This window comes from Protomyctophum bolini (genome assembly GCF_963924005.1).
Source record: "Protomyctophum bolini genome assembly, chromosome: 18".
In the NCBI taxonomy this organism is placed as follows: Eukaryota; Metazoa; Chordata; class Actinopteri; order Myctophiformes; family Myctophidae; genus Protomyctophum; species Protomyctophum bolini.
The window spans coordinates 4461079-4486493 of NC_137879.1; the positions used below are offsets into that span (position 1 = coordinate 4461079).

The 25415-nt window shown below is 46.1% G+C and overlaps 2 protein-coding genes across 2 annotated transcripts in view; both read right to left on the bottom strand.

Moving 5' to 3' along the window:
- The window catches only part of LOC308333053 (uncharacterized protein), a gene marked incomplete at its 3' end in the record, with an annotated part of 91708 nt that overhangs the window by 18820 nt on the left and 47473 nt on the right, over window positions 1-25415 (bottom strand). The gene's annotated exons all lie outside the window — the stretch shown is intronic.
- The window catches only part of rnf157 (ring finger protein 157), a 46354-nt gene that overhangs the window by 9548 nt on the left and 11391 nt on the right, over window positions 1-25415 (bottom strand). The window contains exons 3-19 of the mRNA XM_080789251.1: window positions 21268-21356; window positions 20568-20613; window positions 20376-20485; window positions 19910-20027; window positions 15592-15658; window positions 15021-15064; window positions 14376-14423; window positions 14199-14270; window positions 13816-13975; window positions 8416-8528; window positions 7581-7819; window positions 7141-7246; window positions 5864-5972; window positions 2766-2911; window positions 2577-2723; window positions 1654-1704; window positions 1196-1244 (exon numbers count right to left, since the gene is read on the bottom strand). Coding sequence (XP_080645377.1) covers window positions 1196-1244; window positions 1654-1704; window positions 2577-2723; window positions 2766-2911; window positions 5864-5972; window positions 7141-7246; window positions 7581-7819; window positions 8416-8528; window positions 13816-13975; window positions 14199-14270; window positions 14376-14423; window positions 15021-15064; window positions 15592-15658; window positions 19910-20027; window positions 20376-20485; window positions 20568-20613; window positions 21268-21356 — 1714 coding nt within the window. The remainder of the gene's footprint in view (window positions 1-1195; window positions 1245-1653; window positions 1705-2576; window positions 2724-2765; window positions 2912-5863; window positions 5973-7140; window positions 7247-7580; window positions 7820-8415; window positions 8529-13815; window positions 13976-14198; window positions 14271-14375; window positions 14424-15020; window positions 15065-15591; window positions 15659-19909; window positions 20028-20375; window positions 20486-20567; window positions 20614-21267; window positions 21357-25415) is intronic.

Below are 25415 nucleotides of genomic sequence, written 5' to 3' on the forward strand. Positions count from 1 at the left end.
ACCTTCTATGATGTCACTGAGCATCGTGAAGGTACTGAAAGACCCGCCCACCTCAGACATCAGCAACATTATGATGTCACTGATCATTATGTCACTGATCATCGTGAAGGTACTGAAAGACCCGCCCACCACAGACATCATGCAGCAACATTATGAAAATTGCTAAAACATAATCGTTCGGGTGAAAATCAACCCATGTTTAGTGTTCTAGGGTTAAAAAGAGAATCACATGCCCTACCTTTAACATTAACACTGTTTTGTGTATGTGTAATAAACAATAATAATGAATGTATGCTTTGGAAAACGGTCTTCAAAATGGTCTCCATTCCCTAGGGACCCCTAATCACGCAGCTTCACAGCCTCTTTTGGACGGGACTCAAGAGGAAGGGTTTTCAACCGGCAACCAACCAACCACCACTGTCAGTATAATAGTTCTCTCTGTCTGTCTGTCACTCCCTCTCTCATGCACACGTACCACAACAAAGAAAACACTCACTACACACTTAACCCCTCAACACGAGCACGCACACACACACGCAGGCGCACATACTGCACACACAGTCTCACACACACACACACACACACACACACACACAGGAGTGACGCACGCAGCAATGCGGGTGCACGTGTGAAGTTTGTGAACTGTGAACACATTCTATACGACAGTTCAAAAAGCGCATGCGGGCTGCGGACCGCACACGCATACACACACACACCCTCACGCACACACACACACACACACACACACACACACACACACACACACACACACACACATATAAAGCGGTGCAAAGCATTGAAAATGCCAATTTTGTTAGCATGATGCTGCATCTATAGATAGAGAACCTTGGTAATTTCAAGTGAAGCACACCTCCAACCATTCTGAACCAAGTGGTCCATATTTTATCATGTAAGGACCGCCAAATAAATGTGTACTCGGCAGCGGACCGTCATCTGGAAATATTTTGTGCCAGGAGATCCCTGTAGTCCTTTCTGTGCCACATGGTGGCAGCAGAGTGTAGGTAGACCCTGCCAGGGGTTTATGCCTACTGTAAATAGCCTCGCATAGCCAGCGTTCATCTGCCTTTGCAGTGTTTATTGCTCCAACCAGGCTAACGAGTGACAAAGAGGGTCGACGAGGAAAGGTGACAGACGGTTCAGGGGTCAAAGGTGAATGTTCGGTTTCCATAGTTACCCTTATCGTGAGGCGGGGAGCGGCGATCGTCTTCTGTGACGTCATTTCCCTGGAGACAGACAGACAGACAGACAGACAGACAGACAGACAGACAGACAGACAGACAGACAGACAGACAGACAGACAGACAGACAGAAAGGATTAATTCAGACTGCAACGTCCGAATGCTTCATTTGTTCGGTTCCAGGTTCAATTCCAGTCCTCAGCAATGTGTTCAAAGTGTCCCTGAGCAAGACACACTTATCCCCTAAATGTTCCCCGAGCTCCGTAGAATGGTATACTATATGTGCAAATATACTGTGATAAAAATAAAAATAAATAAAAAATATATATCATTCTTATTATCGTTATTTTTAGGGGGATTTGACAGAACTAAATCGTGGAGAAACTGTGGGAAAGGTTTAATTAAATGTAAAATCAAACTTCCGGTAAAACAACAGGTCACCAGACTGACTCACCTCAGAATCCCGTCCTTCGTATTTATGCTCCTTTGGCTCCTTGGCCACTTCCTGTACGACGGAGAAAGAAACACATTTTCTGAGTGAGGAAAGTTATCCAAAAATACAGACACTCAAGTAAATACAGACACTAAAAAAGTACTGTACTTAACTGCCCGGTGTCAGTTGGAATCAGTAAATCGGTGTGCCCAGCTATTTGCAGCTTCAGAGCCCTTTTCAATGTGACACAGTCGCCATTTTGGGCCGTCAAAAAACATTCATTTTGAGTAGAATCGAAATCAGTGATTTAGATTCAGACTTAGACACCAACCGGAAGTGGTTTCGAAAAGTTGGACAACAGACTCGCTCAGACTGTAGTGTATCACTCGCCGATACCAAACAATTAAATCTCTTTATTTTGTTTAATCTCTGTGTCCTGTGAAGACAACTGGATAGGCTTCAGAAGACCGAACTTCCGTCCTGGCCAGTTAATGTGTTTTAAGTACCGTACTGAAGTAAAACTACTTGGTAAGCTTCTTTCCCCGAACAATCAGATACATGAACGAACTGATAAGAACCAGAGTGTACCCCCCCCCCCTTAACGCTGCTGCATTGTCTGTAAGGAAGCCAAACAAAAATAAGTTTTACTCTCATGTACCTGTACACAAGATGTAACAATAAAGCACAACCCTGACCTTGGTTACTGTCCACTACTGACATGCGCTCTTTTCTCCCCCCATCAATAATCCTCACCCCAGGCCCAGACGGTTAGCTCAACCGTCTGGGCACCTAGCCTGACGGCGTGCCCCGGGCTCGACTCCCGATCCCGACTGCCTTTGCTGCGTGTCTTCCCCCCCCATCTCTCTCCTTATTTCCTGTCTACTTTCAAACTATCAATAAAAGGCAGAAAAAGATATCTTAATAAAACAAAATAAAGTCCTCACCCCGTCCTGCTGCGACGGCCCTCTGCTCTGCGTGCGGGAGGAGGAGGAGTCGCCCCGCCTCCTCTTCTCCCCGCCGTCCTTCCCCTCCTCCTCGTCTTCCTCCTCCTCCTCTTCCTCTCCGTCGTCGGCGTCGCCTCCCCCGCCGTCCCCCTCTCCCCCCCCCTCCTCCTCCTCTTCCTCCTCCTCCTCCTCCTCCTCCAGGTCCTCGTCCTCCTCGTCGTCTGGCTCCTCCCCTTCCTCCGCGGCGGCCAGGTAGGACCCTGACATGGAGCACATGGAGTGTGACGACGCCATGGACATCACTGACTGGGCCAGGCTGCTGCTGCTGACCGGCTCTGAACACGTCATAACGGACGACACACTCAGCATCACTGACTGGGCCGGGCCGGGCCAGAGCCATCCAATAGGAGGGTTAGGATATGACTGGGCCGGGCCAGAGCCATCCAATAGAAGGGTTAGGATATGACTGGGCCGGGCCAGAGCCATCCAATAGGAGGGTTAGGATATGACTGGGCCGGGCCAGAGCCATCCAATAGGAGGGTTAGGATATGACTGGGCCGGGCCAGAGCCATCCAATAGAAGGGTTAGGATATGACTGGGCCGGGCCAGAGCCATCCAATAGAAGGGTTAGGATATGACTGGGCCGGGCCAGAGCCATCGAATAGAAGGGTTAGGATATTGAGGGGGCAGAAACCAGGCCAGAGCCATCGAATAGAAGAGTTAGGATATTGAGGGGGCAGAAACCAGGCCAGAGCCATCGAATAGAAGGGTTAGGATATTGAGGGGGCAGAAACCAGGCCAGAGCCATCGAATAGAAGGGTTAGGACATTGAGGGGGCAGAAACCAGGCCAGAGCCATCGAATAGAAGGGTTAGGATATTGAGGGGGCAGAAACCAGGCCAGAGCCATCTAATAGAAGGGTTAGGATATTGAGGGGGCAGAAACAGAGCGCTCGAGCGCTGTTCTAATGCAGCCTGGAGAAGGACAAGCTGGAGTTTGAAATACGTTGTTTTCAACGAGGGTGGCGCAAATTAGAGCTATTTTAGGCATGTGTGCCAACATGCCAAATGTATCGTACTGTAACAACTAAAGTCTCTGTAATTTTTATGTTCTACGATTACTGACTGACTGACTGGGCCGGGCTGCTTGCTGCTTACTGACATGAAGACATGACGATACAACGCTACAGGCTACCATTCATTTTAGATGGAAGTCAGCAACATGAAGATACAACACTACAGGCTACCATTCATTTTAGATGGAAGCACAGCGACATGACGATACAACGCTACAGGCTACCATTCATTTTAGATGGAAGCACAGCGACATGACGATACAACGCTACAGGCTACCATTTTTAGATGGAAGCCAGCGACGTCAAGATACGTACAAAGATACATCTGAACATTTGTAGCTTCTAAAAAAACAAATAAAGTTGAGCTGGTTTAAAGTTCAGCTACAAAGCGACAGATACTGTACAGCGGCACACACACAAAGCCACACATTGGAGCGGCAACACCAGTAAATGCATTAAAAGTCCATAGACTTATGGCCGGCCCGATGACGTAATTTCGGAAAGCCATGCATTGGAGGGGCTCTCTTTTGGGTCTTGAGCTAAAACGGTTTGTGAACCACTGACTTATAGGGCCCCCTCCGAAATCACGTACTCTATTTAGTATGCCAAATGGATCAGGACACGGGCCCACAGGGAGAACAGAACGCCTTTTGAGTTGGCAGCGCCAGCCGTCCATGTATTTGTCTACGGTGGTGAAGACGTGTTTAGTGCGCTCCTCAACTCAGCACTATAGCCTTCACACTTTGGCACAGTCAGACAGGACCGTTTGGGCAGTGAGCACCTCAACGGTTGATATAGGTTGGAAACGTGTGTGTGTGCGAGCGAGCGCGCTATGGACCATGGTATCCAGAACGCTCCTCAGCTCTAAAAGGCCGTTCTGTGGGCACCGCCCGTAAGGGTAACCGGAGCGCTCGCCCCAAAACATGCTCGCCCCTCATGCAGCGGCTCTGTTCGTTAGAAATACGTTTATAGGTTTAGGCAGTTTTTACTGAGGTTACGTTTAGGATTACCTGGTTGCAGGCGACCGTTCTGAGGTCGCCGGATTTGCCCCGGCCGGGGCGAGCGTGTTTTGGGGCGAGCATTCCTGTATTCCCCCCTCAGTATTTGAGTATGTTTTAGAGAGAGAGACAGACGGAGAACCGCAGCCATATCGGAAAGAAATTGGTCCTCTTCCTTACTTTTTTTTCCAGAATGGAACAGAGCCTTCATTAGTATCATTTACCACCGACTCTGTTTGACCAGAATGGAACAGAGCCTTCATTGGTGTAATTTTTTGAGCCCCAATTTCTGTCCGACAAGGAAAGACAGAGAGACAGAGGGATATAGGGAGCAAGCAGCGGGGGGTGGGGGTGGCTGGGGGGAGGGAGGGACGGACTAACCTGGGCCAGTGCTGGGTATTAGACAATGATTAAGAGACAGTAGGGGGCGCTGAAGAACCCGCCCCGCTTGAAACCGAACCACTCATAAGATGCAATGGAAAAGTGGTCACAGCAGCACTCACATGTACAACAAATGCATTCTATTCTATTCCATCACACAGTTTTCCTTCCCAGTGTGGCGGAGGAAGAAGATGTAGTTCACCGTGATCTTCCGCTCTTGTTTTTAAACATAATACTCCTTTGGTTTCTGTTGTGTGTAAAAAAGCGCCACATTTTTGCACAGATGTAGCCCAGGGCAATGCTCGAATGATTTAGTTAGTAGGGCGCTCGAGCCGGTGACCTTCGGGTCCATAAGGCAAACTAAATGTAATTATGCTTTAGCCTAAGTAGCATGTAGCAAGTCAAACAAGGGTTTTCATGATTCTGAATCCACTCCAAGCATTAGTTTTGCACAAAAGAAAACACTCGTTGGGCTAAAAAAGGCCAGGTCAGCACAGCCTATGGCCGAATTTAGCCCAAAGATAGTTTTTTGTGCAAAAACGAATGCTTGGAATGGATTCAGAATCATGAAAAACCCCTAGTTTGACACGTCACATGCTACTTAATGCATAATGAAACTTAGAACTTTGTAAAAAAGACAGCCTCCAGTCTCTGGCATTAGGCCTGTCACAATTATCATCGACAGACTGGTTTGAGTCATTCTACACCTGGCAAAGTTTATCCTTGGTCGTGAATTCTCCCCACTACTAGGAATAAAGTTTTAGAATTATTCTTATTCTTGTGTGTGTGTGTGTGTGTGTGTGTGTGTGTGTGTGTGTGTGTGTGTGTGTGTACCTTCGGGGGAGGTGATGGTGGAGGACAGCGGGGTTCCCATGCACGAGGACTGCTCTATAGCTCCGGACGACGACAGGGTCAGGTTCTCGCTCTCCGGGGTCACGCCGCACTGCCAACACCAAAGAGAAGAGACCACATCCACCGTCAACAACCACAGGTGTTCCCATAATATACAGAATCATAATATAACTAAGCATTGCAATATAAATCAAATCGGCACCCTAGGCATGGAGATCGTATCGCATCGGGAGGCAAGTGAACCGTCCCACCCCTAATATTGTTTAGACCGATGCTATATAGTATGTAGGTTATTGGTTCACCTGGGAATGGAACTGGCCTAGTTTACTGAGGCACTCTCTGCATTCCATGTACACATTGTACAGTACTGCATACATGGGCAGAATACTGAACTGGAACTATAGTGGCCCTCTGGAGTGAGTGTGGAACTATAGTGGCTCTCTGGAGTGAGTGTGGAACTATAGTGGCCCTCTGGAGTGAGTGTGGAACTATAGTGGCCCTCTGGAGTGAGTGTGGAACTATAGTGGCTCTCTGGAGTGAGTGTGGAACTATAGTGGCCCTCTGGAGTGAGTGTGGAACTATAGTGGCTCTCTGGAGTGAGTGTGGAACTATAGTGGCCCGGCCCTCTGGAGTGAGTGTGGAACTATAGTGGCCCTCTGGAGTGAGTGTGGAACTATAGTGGCTCTCTGGAGTGAGTGTGGAACTATAGTGGCCCGGCCCTCTGGAGTGAGTGTGGAAATATAGTGGCCCTCTGGAGTGAGTGTGTAACTATAGTGGCTCTCTGGAGTGAGTGTGGAACTATAGTGGCTCTCTGGAGTGAGTGTGAAACTATAGCGGCCCTCTGGAGTGAGTGTGGAACTATAGTGGCCCTCTGGAGTGAGTGTGGAACTATAGTGGCCCTCTGGAGTGAGTGTGGAACTATAGTGGCTCTCTGGAGTGAGTGTGGAACTATAGTGGCCCGGCCCTCTGGAGTGAGTGTGGAAATATAGTGGCCCTCTGGAGTGAGTGTGTAACTATAGTGGCTCTCTGGAGTGAGTGTGGAACTATATTGGCTCTCTGGAGTGAGTGTGAAACTATAGCGGCCCTCTGGAGTGAGTGTGGAACTATAGTGGCCCTCTGGAGTGAGTGTGGAACTATTAGTCTCCATCGTCAAAGTTTCCCACCCCTGCTGTACTGTTTGTGTTTACCGTGCTTACTGTAAGTAATTCTGGGTAAGAGTGTCTGCTAAGTTGTAAACCAGCTGGTTCTGTAAATCGTACCTCTTGCTGGTTCTCAGACGGTTTGCGGCGACAGTGAACCTCTGACTCGCTGCACGTCTTCTCGTCCTCCTCTTCGGGGAGCACGGAGGAATTCTGGGAAAGCGACCTGAAATTAGAAAGATGTACTAGGATGAGAAACAAAAAACATACACAGAAGGAACACTGCTAACGTGATAGCATGCCAACATGCTACGGAAAGGAAAGGAAAGGTATGTTTACCCAGGGTAACTGGACTAAGCTCAAGAACTTATTGACAGCCAGGCTCTGCTCATAGAACATTTCATGGTAGGGGTTCAATGCCTTGCTCAAGGGCACTTCAGCGGTGGTAATTTTAACGTGCCGGTCCGGGGATACGAACTAGCGACCTTCCGATATCAAGACCGCTCCGCAAACCGTTCGGCCACCGCTGCCCTGCTAACATGATAGAATAATGGTCTTACTTGGATCCACTCTTCTTGAGCTTGAGTCCCTGCTGGCCGGAGAGCGCGTGGTCCAGTGGGGAGTGAGCGCGGGCGGGGGCCGGGTGAGTCTCTCCGCTGTACGGGGGCAGCGCTCCTGTGATGTGGCTCGGACCCGAGTTGAGCGGGGGTCCCCCGCCCGCCAGCGACGTGCCCAGGGGTCCGTTCAGCGCCTCCAGCAGGGACACCGCCTCGTAGCCCGGGGGGATGTGCTCCGACGCCTAGTGACGCACGCACACACGGACACACACACAGACACGAGGGAAAGTTTATAGCCCGACACCAGATTCTACAAAATGTCTTCTAAATCATGACAGTTTGCTGAAAACCCCTATGTTTCTATATCAGTGGTTTTCAAAATATTTCATGTCAAGGACCCCAAAAATAATATATATATTTTGGCCAGGTCGAGTCGCAGCACGATTGTAGATCGGCTATTTTCAGCAAGTGTAAAAAAGATAGTCATCACGACGGCATCAAGGCCCGCCCAAATACATTTCGTTCGACTAAATCAACTGTAGATTTAGTCGACTAAAACATTCCAGGGGACTAAAATGTGACTATATTAAAACTATTCAAGAGACTATGACTAAAACTAAAATCTAAATCTGCTGCCAAAAACAACACTGGAAGCTAGGGGACACACATTAGCGACATACCGAGTGCTCCTCAGAGTCGGAGGTCTGTGAAGTGATGACAGGGTTGAAGGTGGACGCTAGGGGACATACAGGGACATACAGGGACATATGGGGACATACAGGGACATATGGGGACATACAGGGACACATGGGGACATACAGGGACATTAGGGACATACCGAGTGCTCCTCAGAGTCGGAGGTCTGTGAGGTGATGACAGGGTTGAAGGTGGAAGGGGACAGAGGGCTCAGTTTCTTCCTCATGGCTCGGATCTGCAGCAGAGCTCGGAACGCTGTCGGAATCAATGCGTGGACAAAGAGAGGACGAAACGATACGTTATTCACATCAACAAACAACCAAAGATTTGGACACATAATAAATGGCGCTTGGAAGTGTCCAAGTCATGACGCCATGTTCATGAACAAATGCCTGTCATGAAAATGTGGTCTCACTTCCTTCCTGGACTACAAAGTCACACCTCCATGCAGCCTCCCCCCCCTCTCCACAAGGAGGGGAAGTGCACTAAAGCATTATGGGCATTGTAGGAATTCAGCAATCCAGTCAAACCCCAGTCAAACACAGACTTCATTATGTTTCTGGCCATAGGGTGCACATTTCAAACTGTGCTGCTGTTATATCTACTACAAATACAAATACTGCAGTCACTTGAGCCCCAAGAATATCTTTAAAAAAGCAATGATTTACATAATCTGTTACCAACGAGTTTTAAATTACTTTTCCTACATTTTTGTTGTTGACATGGCCATGTAGAAAAGGATTTCTAAATCCCATGTGTTGGAGTGTTCAAACTTCCAAACTATTATTTTCTTCCCCATGGGCCTATGCAGGCCGGGTTAGATTTCTATTTATTATTATTATTATTATTATTATTATATTTATATTATTTTCTTCTCCGTGGGCCTATGCAGGCTCAGAGAGTGGGCCTTTTTCTTTCTTTATACGACAAACTATAAAAACTGACAAGTGACCAAAAACAGCAGATCTACACACGGTCAGATCGTGCAGCATTATGACACGTTGTGAGCTTGTAGATTATTGTTGAATAGAAAGAATACTAATAAATGTAAAGATAGATACTAGGGACGCCAGGGTTGCTATGGTTACGCCTACTGTACTACAGTATGAAGATACACTGCAGTGCAACAGTGGAACACTGCAGAGTGGCACACCACTCACAGTACTTACATATGCCACTAGATGGCACAAAGATTCACCTGCTGGGAATACTCACAGACAGTCTACTCTACTCCCTACTTTACAACTAGAGAGCGAACATAGTAACAAATTAACAGAATGGCACATATACGTAAGCTCAGTTAAAATGTAAATTGTTGCTGTTGGGAGGAAACCTCATTTTTTATATTTTCTTTGCCATAAATCAGTGCTATTGAACAGATGCTGTATTTATCTGGTACCGTTAGAGTGATAACAGGCAAACGTTGATCACAACAACAATTATTCTACATTCTCTAATAGACTTCTTTTTTTAAATATAATTTTTATCCCACGATTTTGTAACCCATTTTTCACCCCTGTGTCAATCATCTAATGTGATCCTGGGCTCTACACACCCTCCGCCAACCTAGTCCCCATATATGGGGGACAAGGGGAGAGCAACGGACTTGAACTCATGCTTCCTTCATGCCTGAGTGTCCAAGTTGCTCCTTTACACCTGACAGGGGGGAGTTTCCCTGGTTGGACGTCGTAGCGCGTGGAAGGAACACGTTATTCCAACCAGTTCCTTTCCCCTCCATCAGGCGCCCCGGCTGGCCAGGGGGAGGCAGTTTAGTGACCAGGAATGATTACTGCATGTTTTTTGTGAGGGTACCTACCCTATACTAGGGGACACGGGGAGAACATGCAAACTTTAATAGACTTCTGGTAAATTAGGTAATAGCATATGTTGTAACAATAATGTGGTTTCATTTTACACTCTCAAGAGTTACATCTTTGTTAAACGTCTGTATTACTTAATTTAAAATAATCTACAAAATTAGAGAAATGTAGAATAATTGTAATTTTGATCAAGGCTTGCCTGTTATCTCTCCTAACGGTATACTATACAGACATAAATACAGCATGGAAATGTGGACTAAATCATATCCAACAACAACAACTAAATATTAATATTATTATATATTATTATTACTAAATAATATAACGTTTTGGGTCTGATCAAATGGTGGTCCGTGGCTCAAAGAGCCTGAAAAGAGTTGAAAACCACTGATATAAGCCATCAGAAGACTGACATTGACTACATTGACTATTACAAAAAAGGCAGTTACAGTATGTTGCTTGCATGTGTATTGTGTAGGCCATGATTGGGCTGCTATCTATACTTTGTAACACAATTATTAGTTTGGCTTCCTCTGTGGTTTGCTCTGCAGATTGTTGCGAACGCAGTGAGCACTTACTATGAGACCTAGCAGATCATGTCTGTCTGTCTGTGTGTCTGTCTGTCTGTCTGTCCCGCTTTTGTGCCCATATATGGAGCCGAGTGATTTGTGTCACCATGACTCAGCCATAACCATATATAAGGAGTCCCCAAAGCAGCTATACGTCCAAAACCCAAATATGTAAGAGCTGCGTTCGCTTCCCGCGTTTGCGCGTCTTACTGGTTATGATCATTTAGAAACAATGGAGAAGACAAATCAGACGTAAAACAAAGCTTTCTCTAGGCCCAATCCCAATCCACTCCTTTGCTAGCCTGAGCTAACGTGTTAGGTTTCTGGTCTAGAGAGGGGCGGGTCGCGGCTGAGATTTGCGCACGCCCTGATTGGATCTCATCGATCTGTCCGTCACCCCCGGCCCCTCCTCTCCCCCCTAGTGCAGCGCTACGTCACATCATTTGGAGCGACGCCCACCCGGAAGGGTTGACTCCCACTTTTAGACCAGAGCGGCCAATGCGTTCCTCCAGGCTTTCAATTTTTTGCACCAACAAAAATGAAACCTGGTACCGAGGCTACTCCTTTGCTGACTCAATGAGCCCTCACTGACTTAGCTGCGCGTTCATGTGAAGTCTGCGAGGGCTTGAGGGAGATGTCCCATTCATAGATGTCCCATTTGAAATCGGTAAGTCAGTGAAGGGCTCAGCCCCGCCCCTTTATGTGCCCTTTTTCAAAGTCAGCATCGATGCTGACTTTGGCTGACTTTGGCGAATAAATTACCCACAGTTCATAGCGTTACCAGGGGAATGAGGGGGATCCTCCGAACGTCAATCATTTAAGTATGCAAATTAGTTATGTAACGCGGTTAGAATGTCAACAAACATAATAGTGCTTTCTCATTGTTCTCAAAGGGAGACGGAATGGAAGGATAGGCTATATATTTAATAACAATAATAATGATAATAATAATAAGGGAAACATGATGAGAAATGACTAATGAGCAAAGTAAAAAAATATAGAAATGCAATTTATAATGAAAATTATTATATTACAACCCCTATCACACAGGAAAGTGTATCTATGAAACTAATAATAAAACGATCAGCTTAAATACTAAAATAGACGTGATAGACATGTATAAATAGGCCAAGCGTGTAGGCAGTGGGCACTGGCTGTGAATAAGGACAGTTTGTACTATAAAGTGATGCAAAGTGTCATGAATGGCGGACTCATCTTCAAAGTGCTGTCCCTCCCATTTCTTTCACAACAATGTGGAGCCCTTGCAGCCTCTCACCCTCAAGCACTTACAGCTGATGTCATTAAAGTCAACGAGGGTCCAATCAGGGCTCAGGGCTTGAGGGAGGCAATTGGGATTGGGCCTCTATATACAACTGTCAAAAGGACAGAGTCTCAATCACATGACACGATGACAAAGACACTGATTCACCACCAAGCTTGTTATGGAGGGTTGGATTTACTGGGGTGTTTTTGAGGGGCACTATAGCCCCTCCTATATGTCCAGCTTTGAGGGTTTGTGTGAATACAAATATTGTCCTAATTTAAGGCCCAAAACCACACCAGCTGCAACTCCTTGCTGCAACCAGTGTTGATTTCGACTAAAACGAAGACGAGAAATGTCCGTCGACTGCCTTTTTCCACTGACGAAAACTAAATGGATTCTAAATGAGAACTAAGCTATGATGACAAAAACAAAACTACTGACAATTTTGCATGAGAACAGTCTATAGCAATCAAAACCAGTCAGTGCTGTTTGGAAAACGGGGCTTTCATGTGACACTTTTCTATTCAAAGACATCCGTGATTTGACTGTCAAATCAAACGGCTTGCCATCATGTATTCATGTACTGTATCTCTGATGTGCGTGCGTGCGTGCATGCGTCAGTTGCTTGTTGCTGTGGATGCTCGCTCATGCGGAATAATCGCCATCTGTTTGAACATTTGGCGTATTAAGCACAGTGGACTAGTCTGTCAGTTTTTTTGTCTCATTTGTTCTTGGTTTTTAGTTTTTTTTCAAATGTAATGGTTTTTCAGATACACTGAAAGAGAGAGGAAAGACAGGAGATAGAGGGGGGGGGGGTGTTGGCATGCAGTAAAGCACCTCGGCTCAGATTCTACGCAGGTTCAGCTGTGAGGACTATATGGTACTATTTATAGTATTAGCGCCATAACGGTATATTAGGGCCTCGGACTCCCATCTGCAAGGATTTTGCGCCTCGGCACGAACGGTCACCACCAGGTTTATCTAAACGTAAAACTATGACTAAACCTATACGCTTATTACACTTCCCCATTACCAATATGTTCTCTATGACTTCACGCAGGCTGCATCATTGGCATATTTTCATTTACAAAGCCATTCTTAAAAAAAGTTACGATTTTGTAACCCATTTTTCACCAATCATCTAACGTGATCCTGGGCTCTACACACCCTCCACCAACCTAGTCCCCATATATGGGGGACAAGGGGAGAGAAACTGACTTGAACTCATGCTTCCTTCATGCCTGAGTGTCCAAGTTGCTCCTTTACACCTGACAGGGGGGAGTTTCCCTGGTTGGACGTCGTAGCGCGTGGAAGGAAGTAGGAACACGTTATTCCAACCAGTTCCTTTCCCCTCCATCAGGCGCCCCAGCTGGCCAGGGGGAGGCAGTTTAGTGACCTGCAGGATTTACAAAGCCATTCTTGGTGATTTTGCCCCCCTTACATTTCCTCCAAATTACATTTTGTAAAAAAGGGTCTAAACCTGGCTACGGTGTGTACTGTAGTACCAGCCTTAACATCTGAGGGGGGTAAAAAAAGTGTCTTACTTTCTTTGGCTCCTGGTCGTGGAACGACCTGCAAGCCAGACTAAAACTGGCCTTGAAAGTTCCCCTGAGAAGCTTCAAAAGGATCATCTTAACTGTACAATCTGTACAACACTTGCACACGTCCGGATGTGTACTAGCCTTCTGCATATGCCCATATATTTATAGTTTTTTTTTTGTTCCCGTCCATAAATAAACTGGTGTATTTGTGTGCAAAATGTCTTGTACCCGGTTTATTGTTAGTGTTACTATTCTGGATATATTATATAGTACTCACGCAGTCTGCAGATGGGGCAGCAGTTGGCCTGGTAGCGCAGCGTGTCTGCGCAGGCGTTATATAGTACTCACGCAGTCTGCAGATGGGGCAGCAGTTGGCCTGGTAGCGCAGAGTGTCTGCGCAGGCGTTGCACAGACACAGGTGTCTGCAGGGGAGGATGAGCGTGTCGCGCACGTCCGACAGGCACACCACGCACTCCGCGCTGTTGTCGCTGATCTCGTCGTCCGCCACCTGCGTGCGCAGGCGCGCACACACACACACACACACACACACACACAAACGCTGAGTCCACAAGGATTCTATGCTAGTGTATTTTCTGTTTTCTGTTGTTGTGGGGAAAATAGCAGCAGACACTTGTCGATCAGCCAAGGTGTTGACTGTATGCTCGGCGTGCGCGCGTGCGTGTGTGCGTGCGTGCGTGCGTGTGTGCGTGTGTGCGTGCGGTCATTTTTACCTTGGATTCTTGGCTGTTGTATTTGTTCTCGATGCCGTAGATCTCCTGCAGGAGGTAACTCACTCCATCCACCTGAACACGGAGAGATTAATAGACGTTGTTGTTTACACTGGCAGCTCAGATCATGCATTAATAAAAGAGGTAAATATGGTAGAAGACAGATATAAGTATAATTACCACTTGTTTCTGCTTCAGAGGTTTCACACAGTAGCTCCCGTCCATATGCTGGCATAGAAAAGACCCAGACGCACGCACGCACGCACGCACGCACGCACACACACACACACACACACACACACACACACACACACACACACACACACACACACACACACACACACACACACACACACACACACACACACACACACACACACACACACACACACACACACACACACACACACACACACACACACACACACACACACACACACACACACACACACACACACACACACACACACACACACACACACACACACACACACTAGTTTAACTACCTATTGTGTAAAAAAAAAAAAAAAAAAAACGTTTTTCTTTTTTTCGTAAATAAATATTTGTAGGCCTACATTTAAAAACGGTGTACATTGGTGACTATAACTATAATCTACCTGATCTTGAGGCCTACAAAAACGGGAAAAGAATGAAAAATAGAAAGAAATTACTTTCTTATCAACTAGTCAACTAGTACTAACAAGGTTGACTAGTTGCTTAATGCCCTGACACACGTTATGGCATTTTAAATGATTTCTGACAAATTAATGTACATTTACGCATTTGCAATAAGCTTATTGATGTTCCGTTCCATATATTATATACCTTCTCAAATGTAGCCAGCAGCACGTGAGAGTGGCCCATGTGGTCTGTGTAGAGAGAGAGAGAGAGAGAGAGAGAGAGAGAGAGAGAGAGAGAGAGAGAGAGAGAGAGAGAGAGAGAGAGAGAGAGACAGAGAGACAGAGAGAGGTCAGGGTATAATACGGACATTATGGCTATACATCCTTGTTTAAAAGCTTTGTCATTCTGCAGAACCGGTCTACCTTTTGGTTGTTTTAAGCATTATGCTGCACTTTAGCTATTGAAAAACAGCAGATCTACAAGCTCGTAGCGCGACACTCATTGCTTGTAGGTCTGCTATTTTTGAGAAATCGTGAAAATGTGTATATATGCGCAAATCTTTGAATATATTATTCTTTCAGAGGGAATGTTTTTTAACTCAAATCTTCTGAGGGGGGGGTAAAAAATATATATATATTTTAGATACATATCATTGTGTATGATACATAATACTACATATCATTCGGGGGGGGGGAGAGTTGGGGGGCATCCTTGACATATGAATGAGGTTTTTCAGAAAACGGCCATAATTTTGACGACATTTTGTAGAACTCACCCTCTCCCTCGTCGACCACAGCCTGCACCACCATGGGGAACACCTCCTTGTCCATGTCGAACAGCAGCTACAAGGAAGGAACAGTCCTTATACCGTTTGTTTATATATCGTTGCTGTCAGACAACCGTTAACACCCCAATCGCCCCAGGACGAAGTTCAACGTCCTTCCTATTAGCAACGCCCGACGCCCAAGACAAAGTTTTGTCCAAAGGACGAAGTTTATTGATATGAAAACGGATCGCATCATCGCTCCACAGTCTGGGAGCGCCTGTTGCGCAATCCTCGATGTTGCACAACAGTGAGACGTCATCGAAAACGTTACCCCCCCCCCCCCCCCCCCCTGTTTAGCCGACGACAACGGAAATCTTAAAACGTTAATAACTCGCAATCTAAATCATCCCGTTTAATTATTTAAAAAAGAATCCTGTGTTAGACGGCCCTCCGCTGTCCTGTCGCGATAGATTTATTCTTACCCCCCGTTGTTGTCGATCGACTCTAGAGCGGCGTGGCTATCGTTAGCTGCTACACACACACATTCACAACAACATCCGGTCTATCGTTAGCTGCTACACACACACATTCACAACAACATCCGGTCTATCGTTAGCTGCTACACACACACATTCACAACAACATCCGGTCTATTGTTAGCTGCTACACACACACATTCACAACAACATCCGGTCTATTGTTAGCTGCTACACACACACATTCACAACAACATCCGGTCTATTGTTAGCTGCTACACACACACATTCACAACAACATCCGGTCTATTGTTAGCTGCTACACACACACATTCACAACAACATCCGGTCTATTGTTAGCTGCTACACACACACATTCACAACAACATCCGGTCTATCGTTAGCTGCTACACACACACATTCACAACAACATCCGGTCTATTGTTAGCTGCTACACACTAGTGCTGCCAACGAATATTCTATATCCGAATATAGATTCGAATCAAAAAAAATAATTAATAACCGAATATATAAAATTAAGGTTCGAATTAAAAATAATAATAAATTTTTTATTTTTATTTATTATTATTATTAGTTTTCGGTGCCATGGGTAAGCGTTGTGACTTGTGAGCTTGTAGATTAGTTATATTTGCCACGCGACACGCCGACAACGGCATACATTGAAGAATAAATCAGCAGCCTCGCACATTTCCTAAACACAGACTATACAGCGCAGCGCAGCGCAGTTCTGATTGGCTGCCTCGTCTCCAGCCACGTTGCCTCAGAATTCTTTAGGGTCACTAATTTGAGCATAACAGCGAAGCGCAGGCGCTAGCCAGCTAAAAAGTTTCATAACGTCGGCAGCAGACCCACAGTCCACAGATAATAATAATGCAGCAGAATTAACACTGCCTCCGTGCCTCGTTTTGAGGCACGGAGGCTGTGTGGTAGGATTGCTCATTTAAGAATTTTTTTTTACTGGAGAAGGGAGAATGTATGCGTTCCGTTCCATCTCAGTTTTCAGCAACACCAATGCGCGGAGAGAGAGAGTTGCGCCAGCAATGCGATCTTAAATGTTATGTCTCAGGTTGTATTGGTGTAAATATAATTATTAAAAAAAAACGATTGGCTCGAATTGAAATCCGAAATCCGAATGGCTCGAATTGTTCGAATCCACGTGGGTTTTTAAAACGAATATCCGAATCCAATTTTTGGACAATTACGGCAGCCCTACTACACACACACACATTCACAACAACATCCGGTCTATCGTTAGCTGCTACACACACATTCACAACAACATCCGGTCTATCGTTAGCTGCTACACACACACATTCACAACAACATCCGGTCTATTGTTAGCTGCTACACACACACACATTCACAACAACATCCGGTCTATTGTTAGCTGCTACACACACACATTCACAACAACATCCGGTCTATTGTTAGCTGCTACACACACACATTCACAACAACATCCGGTCTATCGTTAGCTGCTACACACACACATTCACAACAACATCCGGTCCGTCTGTAAAAGTGGTCCGTGTTTATAAATCGACCGGGCGCTATAATGTAATGGATTAAATAACCCTGGGGAATTAAAGTGTTAACAAAAACAGAAAGAAAGAAAGAGGTAGAAAGCTGAAACATGGGGATATCATGGCGAGGTGTGTGGTGGTAGAAAGCTGAAACATGGGGATATCATGGCGAGGTGTGCGGTGGTAGAAAGCTGAAACATGGGGATATCATGGCGAGGTGTGCGGTGGTAGAAAGCTGAAACATGGGGATATCATGGCGAGGTGTGCGGTGGTAGAAAGCTGAAACATGGGGATATCATGGCGAGGTGTGCGGTGGTAGAAAGCTGAAACATGGGGATATCATGGCGAGGTGTGCGTGGTAGAAAGCTGAAACATGGGGATATCATGGCGAGGTGTGTCGTGGTAGAAAGCTGAAACATGGGGATATCATGGCGAGGTGTGCGGTGGTAGAAAGCTGAAACATGGGGATATCATGGCGAGGTGTGGGTGGTAGAAAGCTGAAACATGGGGATATCATGGCGAGGTGTGCGTGGTAGAAAGCTGAAACATGGGGATATCATGGCGAGGTGTGCGTGGTAGAAAGCTGAAACATGGGGATATCATGGCGAGGTGTGTGGTGGTAGAAAGCTGAAACATGGGGATATCATGGCGAGGTGTGTGGTGGTAGAAAGCTGAAACATGGGGATATCATGGCGAGGTGTGCGGTGGTAGAAAGCTGAAACATGGGGATATCATGGCGAGGCGTGTGGTGGTAGAAAGCTGAAACATGGGGATATCATGGCCAGGTGTGTGGTGGTAGAAAGCTGAAACATGGGGATATCATGGCCAGGTGTGTGGTGGTAGAAAGCTGAAACATGGGGATATCATGGCCAGGTGTGTGGTGGTAGAAAGCTGAAACATGGGGATATCATGGCGAGGTGTGCGGTGGTAGAAAGCTGAAACATGGGGATATCGTGGCGAGGTGTGCGGTGGTAGAAAGCTGAAACATGGGGATATCGTGGCGAGGTGTGTGGTGGTAGAAAGCTGAAACATGGGGATATCATGGCGAGGTGTGCGGTGGTAGAAAGTTGAAACATGGGGATATCATGGGCGAGGTGTGCGTGGTAGAAAGCTGAAACATGGGGATATCATGGCGAGGTGTGCGGTGGTAGAAAGCTGAAACATGGGGATATCATGGCGAGGTGTGCGGTGGTAGAAAGCTGAAACATGGGGATATCATGGCGAGGCGTGTGGTGGTAGAAAGCTGAAACATGGGGATATCATGGCCAGGTGTGTGGTGGTAGAAAGCTGAAACATGGGGATATCATGGCCAGGTGTGTGGTGGTAGAAAGCTGAAACATGGGGATATCATGGCCAGGTGTGTGGTGGTAGAAAGCTGAAACATGGGGATATCATGGCGAGGTGTGCGGTGGTAGAAAGCTGAAACATGGGGATATCGTGGCGAGGTGTGCGGTGGTAGAAAGCTGAAACATGGGGATATCGTGGCGAGGTGTGTGGTGGTAGAAAGCTGAAACATGGGGATATCATGGCGAGGTGTGCGGTGGTAGAAAGTTGAAACATGGGGATATCATGGGCGAGGTGTGCGTGGTAGAAAGCTGAAACATGGGGATATCATGGCGAGGTGTGCGGTGGTAGAAAGCTGAAACATGGGGATATCATGGCGAGGTGTGCGGTGGTAGAAAGCTGAAACATGGGGATATCATGGCGAGGTGTGGGTGGTAGAAAGCTGAAACATGGGGATATCATGGCGAGGTGTGCGGTGGTAGAAAGCTGAAACATGGGGATATCATGGCGAGGTGTGCGGTGGTAGAAAGCTGAAACATGGGGATATCATGGCGAGGTGTGCGGTGGTAGAAAGCTGAAACATGGGGATATCATGGCGAGGTGTGTGGTGGTAGAAAGCTGAAACATGGGGATATCATGGCGAGGTGTGCGGTGGTAGAAAGCTGAAACATGGGGATATCATGGCGAGGCGTGCGGTGGTAGAAAGCTGAAACATGGGGATATCATGGCCAGGTGTGCGGTGGTAGAAAGCTGAAACATGGGGATATCATGGCGAGGTGTGTGGTGGTAGAAAGCTGAAACATGGGGATATCATGGCCAGGTGTGCGGTGGTAGAAAGCTGAAACATGGGGATATCATGGCGAGGTGTGTGGTGGTAGAAAGCTGAAACATGGGGATATCATGGCCAGGTGTGCGGTGGTAGAAAGCTGAAACATGGGGATATGATGGCGAGGCGTGCGGTGGTAGAAAGCTGAAACATGGGGACATCATGGCGAGGCGTGCGGTCGGTGGTCCTCCTCCTACCTCCTCGTCGGCCCATTCGCTCAGGTTGACGGAGTGAGAGCTCAGACAGAACTGCTGACACACTCCTCTCTTGAAGTGAACCGTCTCCGACTGCAGAGAGCTGTCCTGGGGCAGGTACCTGCATGGAGGGGGCAGGGGAAGGTAGAGAGGGTTAGAGGGGCAGGGGCTGAAATCCCATTATAAAGAAAGCACTTTTGGACAAACATAGCGAAAATAGCAGATCTACAAGCTTGTAGATCAGCCATTTTCGGGGCGCAACCCAGCACTCTTTAGCTAGTGGAGATGTGGTGTAACGACATGGATTTATAAACAAATTTGTTCAACTGGACCGACCACTGACATAACGAACATGCACTTTTATCCGATCATCATCATCATCATTTCTCTTGTGCACATGATTGTAAAAAGAACATTGACTATATACTACACTCCACACACACGCACAGTCGCACACGCACACACTCACGTTGGCACCCCGTTGTGGAACTCCTCCAGGGCCTGGTAGTAGATGGTGATCGCCACCTGCGTGTCGGCATCGAAGGTGAACTCCACGTTGTAGCACGCCCTGCTCTTCCCCTCCACCCCCACCTCCTCATCCTTCTCCCCCTTCTCCCCCTCCCCCTCCTCCCCCTTCTCCTCCCCCTCCCCCCTCCTCCCCCTCCTCCTCCGTCTCTCCCCCCGGCAGCTTCAGGTCCTCACTGCACCTGCAGGTAGAGAGACACAGAGAGAGAGAGAGAGAGAGAGAGAGAGACAGAGAGAGAGAGAGAGAGAGACAGAGAGAGAGAGAGAGAGAGAGAGAGAGACAGAGAGAGAGAGAGAGAGAGAGACACAGAGAGAGAGAGAGAGAGAGAGAGAGACAGAGAGAGAGAGAGAGAGAGAGACAGAGAGAGACAGAGAGAGAGAGAGAGAGAGAGAGAGAGAGATTTATGGCACGGAGACCAGTGTTGATTTCATCGTCTTAAAAGTAAGACGAAAAACGAATGGAAACTAAATTAAAACTAAGCTATGGTGACTAAAACTATAACTAAATATATTGACAATTTCGTCAACAAAAACAAAACCTAGACTAAAATGTTAGGAAGGGACAACGCTGCGACGTGTTGTAAGCTTGTAGATCTTTTATTTTCAGCACGCAACCAAAATGTAAAATCCGCGGTTACAACGACATCAAGGCCTGTCAAAACACATTTTGTTGTACTAAATCAACTGTAGATTTAGTTGACTAAAATCTTATGATATTTATAACGCTAAAACATTCCAGGTGACGAAAATGTGACTAAAACTAAATTCCAGAGACTATAATGACTAAAACTAAAATCACATTTTTTTCTGTCAAAATCAACACCACTGGTACGTACCGTACGAGCCGCAGGGTGTCCTTGCGGATGTTTATAAGGCTTCGTAGCGTCTTCACTGGTTCGTGGGGAGGCGGGGCCGCATACGGGAACTGTAGAGGAAAACAGAGTCACATGATATGTTTATATACTGTATATATTATGGTATATGATTAGATAAATGATACAGTACTTCACTGGTAATGTCTGTCTGAAGGCAAGTGTGGCCATTTTAACCCGGCAATACCCATTGTACCTGTGTCAGAGTCCCACATCTGTTTTGTTAAAAAGCATGTTAAAAAACAGTGTGTAGACCACCTCAACCAACCACCCCAATTGTATACGAGTTGTTTTATGCATGCTCTACAGATTGGACAAAATGTATTTTAAATTCATTAAGAATATAGTGGCTCGAATATAGTGGATTGTAAGATCTGAAACCAGAGCAACAACAGATGAAAAAGAAAAAGACTTGGGTCCGCATTTAAACTCTGACGCATGGCCACAGACAGAGAAAGTGCATTTAACCCATTTTGGTGTTTAGCTATTTAAAAATAGCAGATCTACAAGCTCATAGCGCGCCACCGAGTGGCGCGCTACGAGCTTGTAGGTCTGACATAGAAACATAGCTTTTTCAGAAAACTGTCAGGATGTAGAAGACATTTTTAGAATCTGATCTCAGGTCAAAAAGAGAAAGTGCATTTAAACTCTGCCGTCTGGCCTCAGACAGAGAAAGTGCAGAGCTGCACACTGTGGCCTTGGCCCCCGGGTTCATTAACACATTATACCAGACAGGTGTGCTGACGAGTTGCTGAGCTGGCCCTAAAAAGAGAAAACTGCTCGGCCATGCAGAGCCTTTCTGGTGCCAAACTGCCAACAACGGCCCCGATACTTTATTCAGTCGACACGACCGTCTGTGTCTGGACTCTGGGGCGTTTTATCTCGTATATATTATAATATGCACACGGTGTTACAAAAAGAGTCAGGCAGGGTCAAATAGTCTAATTATCTCTGGTGCGGTTCGGCGCGCCGCTTCGGTGGTGGTGCTCAGGAGGACGGACTCACAGCCGGGTTAAGAGTGCAAAGCGGTACTCTCTGTCATGGAGCCATTATGTATACTGCTTCAATCTGTGGTCTTCAAATAAAGGACTTGCGTGGGGAAAAGGGGGGTCATGTCACGGTGCGACTGCAATAGGCTACTATAGGCCTATAAAATAAATTTGAAAACAAAAGGTTTCAGCGATTGTGAGAATAGCAAGACATCAAATTTCTCTTTTGGGTCACGTGGCTAAAACGTTCGGGAACCCGTCAGAATAAAAGGAATATATAGGGTAGAATATACGGACAGAACTTAGGTTAAGACAGAGTTTCGAAAACTTTTAGGCATGTTGCACACATGCCTAAAATTGCTCTTATTTGCGCCGCCCTCGTTGAGAATAATGTATTTCAAACTCCAGCTTGTCCCTCTCCAGGCTGCATGAACAGCGCTCCAGCGCTCGGTTTCTGCCCCCTCAATATCCTAACCCTTCTATTAGATGGCTCTGGGTTTCTGCCCCCTCAATATCATAAGTTTAACCCTTCTATTCGATGGCTCTGGGTTTCTACTTTCTGCCCCCTCAATATCCTAACCCTTCTATTAGATGGCTCTGGGTCGACCAGGTCGACATGCAGGAGGTGAAACCGGGTGCGTACCGGTATACGAACGCACAACGACCTTCGAAACGCCTCCTCTTTGTGCTGCGTTTTGGAAAACGTTCTCTAACCCGCTGACCGTGTGAAAGAGGAGACGACCCGGTCCGGACAGTTTGGGGTTCTGAACACCAAAAACTAAACGAAACAAAAAGAATCAGAGAGTTCCACCAACTGAGTTTTGGGGGGTTTTGAACGGACACCGAGGAGAGGACACAGCGCGCCTGAAGGAAGAGGATGTGGTTTACGATTACCTCCTACACACCGCTATACGCAGTGGGGGAAAGTAGCTAAAGTTTAAAACAAAGCACTGTATACTTATAAGTGTGAGGTCCATTCACTCTACTCGAGTATTACCATTCTTTTAATTATACTTTACACTTCTCTAATATAGGCTATACTTTCTTTTTTTACTCATTACACTACATTTATTTGACAGCGTTAGTCACATAAAAGAAAATACCTCCACACTAGTAACTACTGCTGCTCGGTGTTGGAAAAATACCACGGGTACAATTTTGAGGTGCGTTTACTTTACTCACTCCCTGCCTGGGAAGAGGATGTGGTTAAAATATAACCCCCCCCCCACCCCACCCCACCCCCCATCTGAGCTGGGAGGAGGGGCGAGCACGCTGGAATTCTGGCCCCACACTAGAGGTGTGTGTGTGTGTGTGTGTGTGTGTGTGTGTGTGTGTGTGTGTGTGTGTGTGTGTGTGTGTGTGCGTGCGTATGAATGGAGCAATACATTAAACATGTGGGCATCGCAGGAGTCTTTCCTGTAAAATCTAACACACACACACACACACACACACACACACACACACACACACACACACACACACACACACGCTGAAAAGCAGCATTCATTAGCAGCGCTGGGGTCAAACAGTGTGCCTCTTGTAAGGCTGTGAACCAATTAGATCCAAGCCTCACCCTGCCCATGTAGGTAGGTATAAGTAGTGCACTCTGACTGGAGTATAAAGACTGAACCGGAGCGTTAGTCAAATGCCGAAGTGCAACCGAGCGCTCAACGTTAACCCACTTTTGACCCGAGTTGCAAAATCGTGGGATAGAAATGTAATAAAATCCTCTTAGTAGACCTTGTATTGAACTGGACTTTCCAACCAGGGAAACTCCCCCCTGTCAGGTTGTAAAGGAGCAACTTGGACACTCAGGCATGAAGGAAGCATGAGTTCAAGTCCGTTGCTCTCCCCTTGTCCCCCATATATGGGGACTAGGTTGGCGGAGGGTGTGTAGAGCCCAGGATCACATTAGATGATTGACACAGGGGTGAAAAATGGGTTACAAAATCGTGGGATAAAAAATATAATTAAAAAAAGAACTGTACTTTCCTGTTAATAAAGTATTCAATCAATCAGTCAATCTGATGACCTTCCTCAGGCAAACTGTTTCATACAGTATGTCAAGAAGAAACATTGCAGGTTCAAAACTGTTACTTTTCAGGAAATGGTCAAAAAAAAGATCTAATCTATATAGTTATTATTTAGTCACAATTCAATCAAAAGACTTAAGACTGAGGCCGATTAAAAAATAATCTTCTAAATCCTAAAGTTTTCTGAAAAACCTTATGTTTCTATGTCAGTGGTGCTCAACCTTTTTCATGTCAAGGTCTAGGACTAGGAACTACTTAATATGTAAGATTCAAAGATTTAAGAGTTAAAAACGTTCGCTCTGAAAGAATATATATATTCAAAGATTTGAGTTAAAAAACGTTCGCTCTGAAAGAATATATATTCAAAGACTTGAGTTAAAAAATGGCAGATCTACAAGCTCTGAGCTTGTAGAGATTCATGTTGGCCTGATTTCTACTTCGTTGTGTGTGTGTGTGTGTGTGTGTGTGTGTGTGTGTGTGTGTGTGTGTGTGTGTGTGTGTGTGTGTGTGTGTGCGTGCGTGTGCGTTCCTACCCTCCCCCTCCCTAGGTTGAGAGTGTGCGTTACAGGAATGGTAAGTAAGCTGTTGGCTTAAATCCATGTTATTACCAACCTCTGTACTTAGAATGACTGCACACACACACACACACACACACACACACACACACACACACACACACACACACACACACACACACACACACACACATCTGATCTCATTTCAAAATGGCTTAAAAGGGTCAACAAGTTGGAACATTTCAATCACGGCGTTGCTTTTTCAAATTCAGTGTTTCTTTCTATGCCTTTTCCAGACAGGACAACGTTTGAACTTCATTTCATACAGATATTGGACATATTGGTAAATATGGGTTATCGACCACGACAACAGTGTTGACATTGATTATCGGTACCGGCTATAGGGATATGGCGATGTCGGGGAGATATGACATTTGATTTCTGGCCGATATCGATATCCGACATGATCTCATTCTGTATTAATAATAATTTTGTCCATTCTTTTAATATTTTTTTTATCCCACGATTTTGTAACCCATTTTTCACCCCTGTGTCAATCATCTACTGTGATCCTG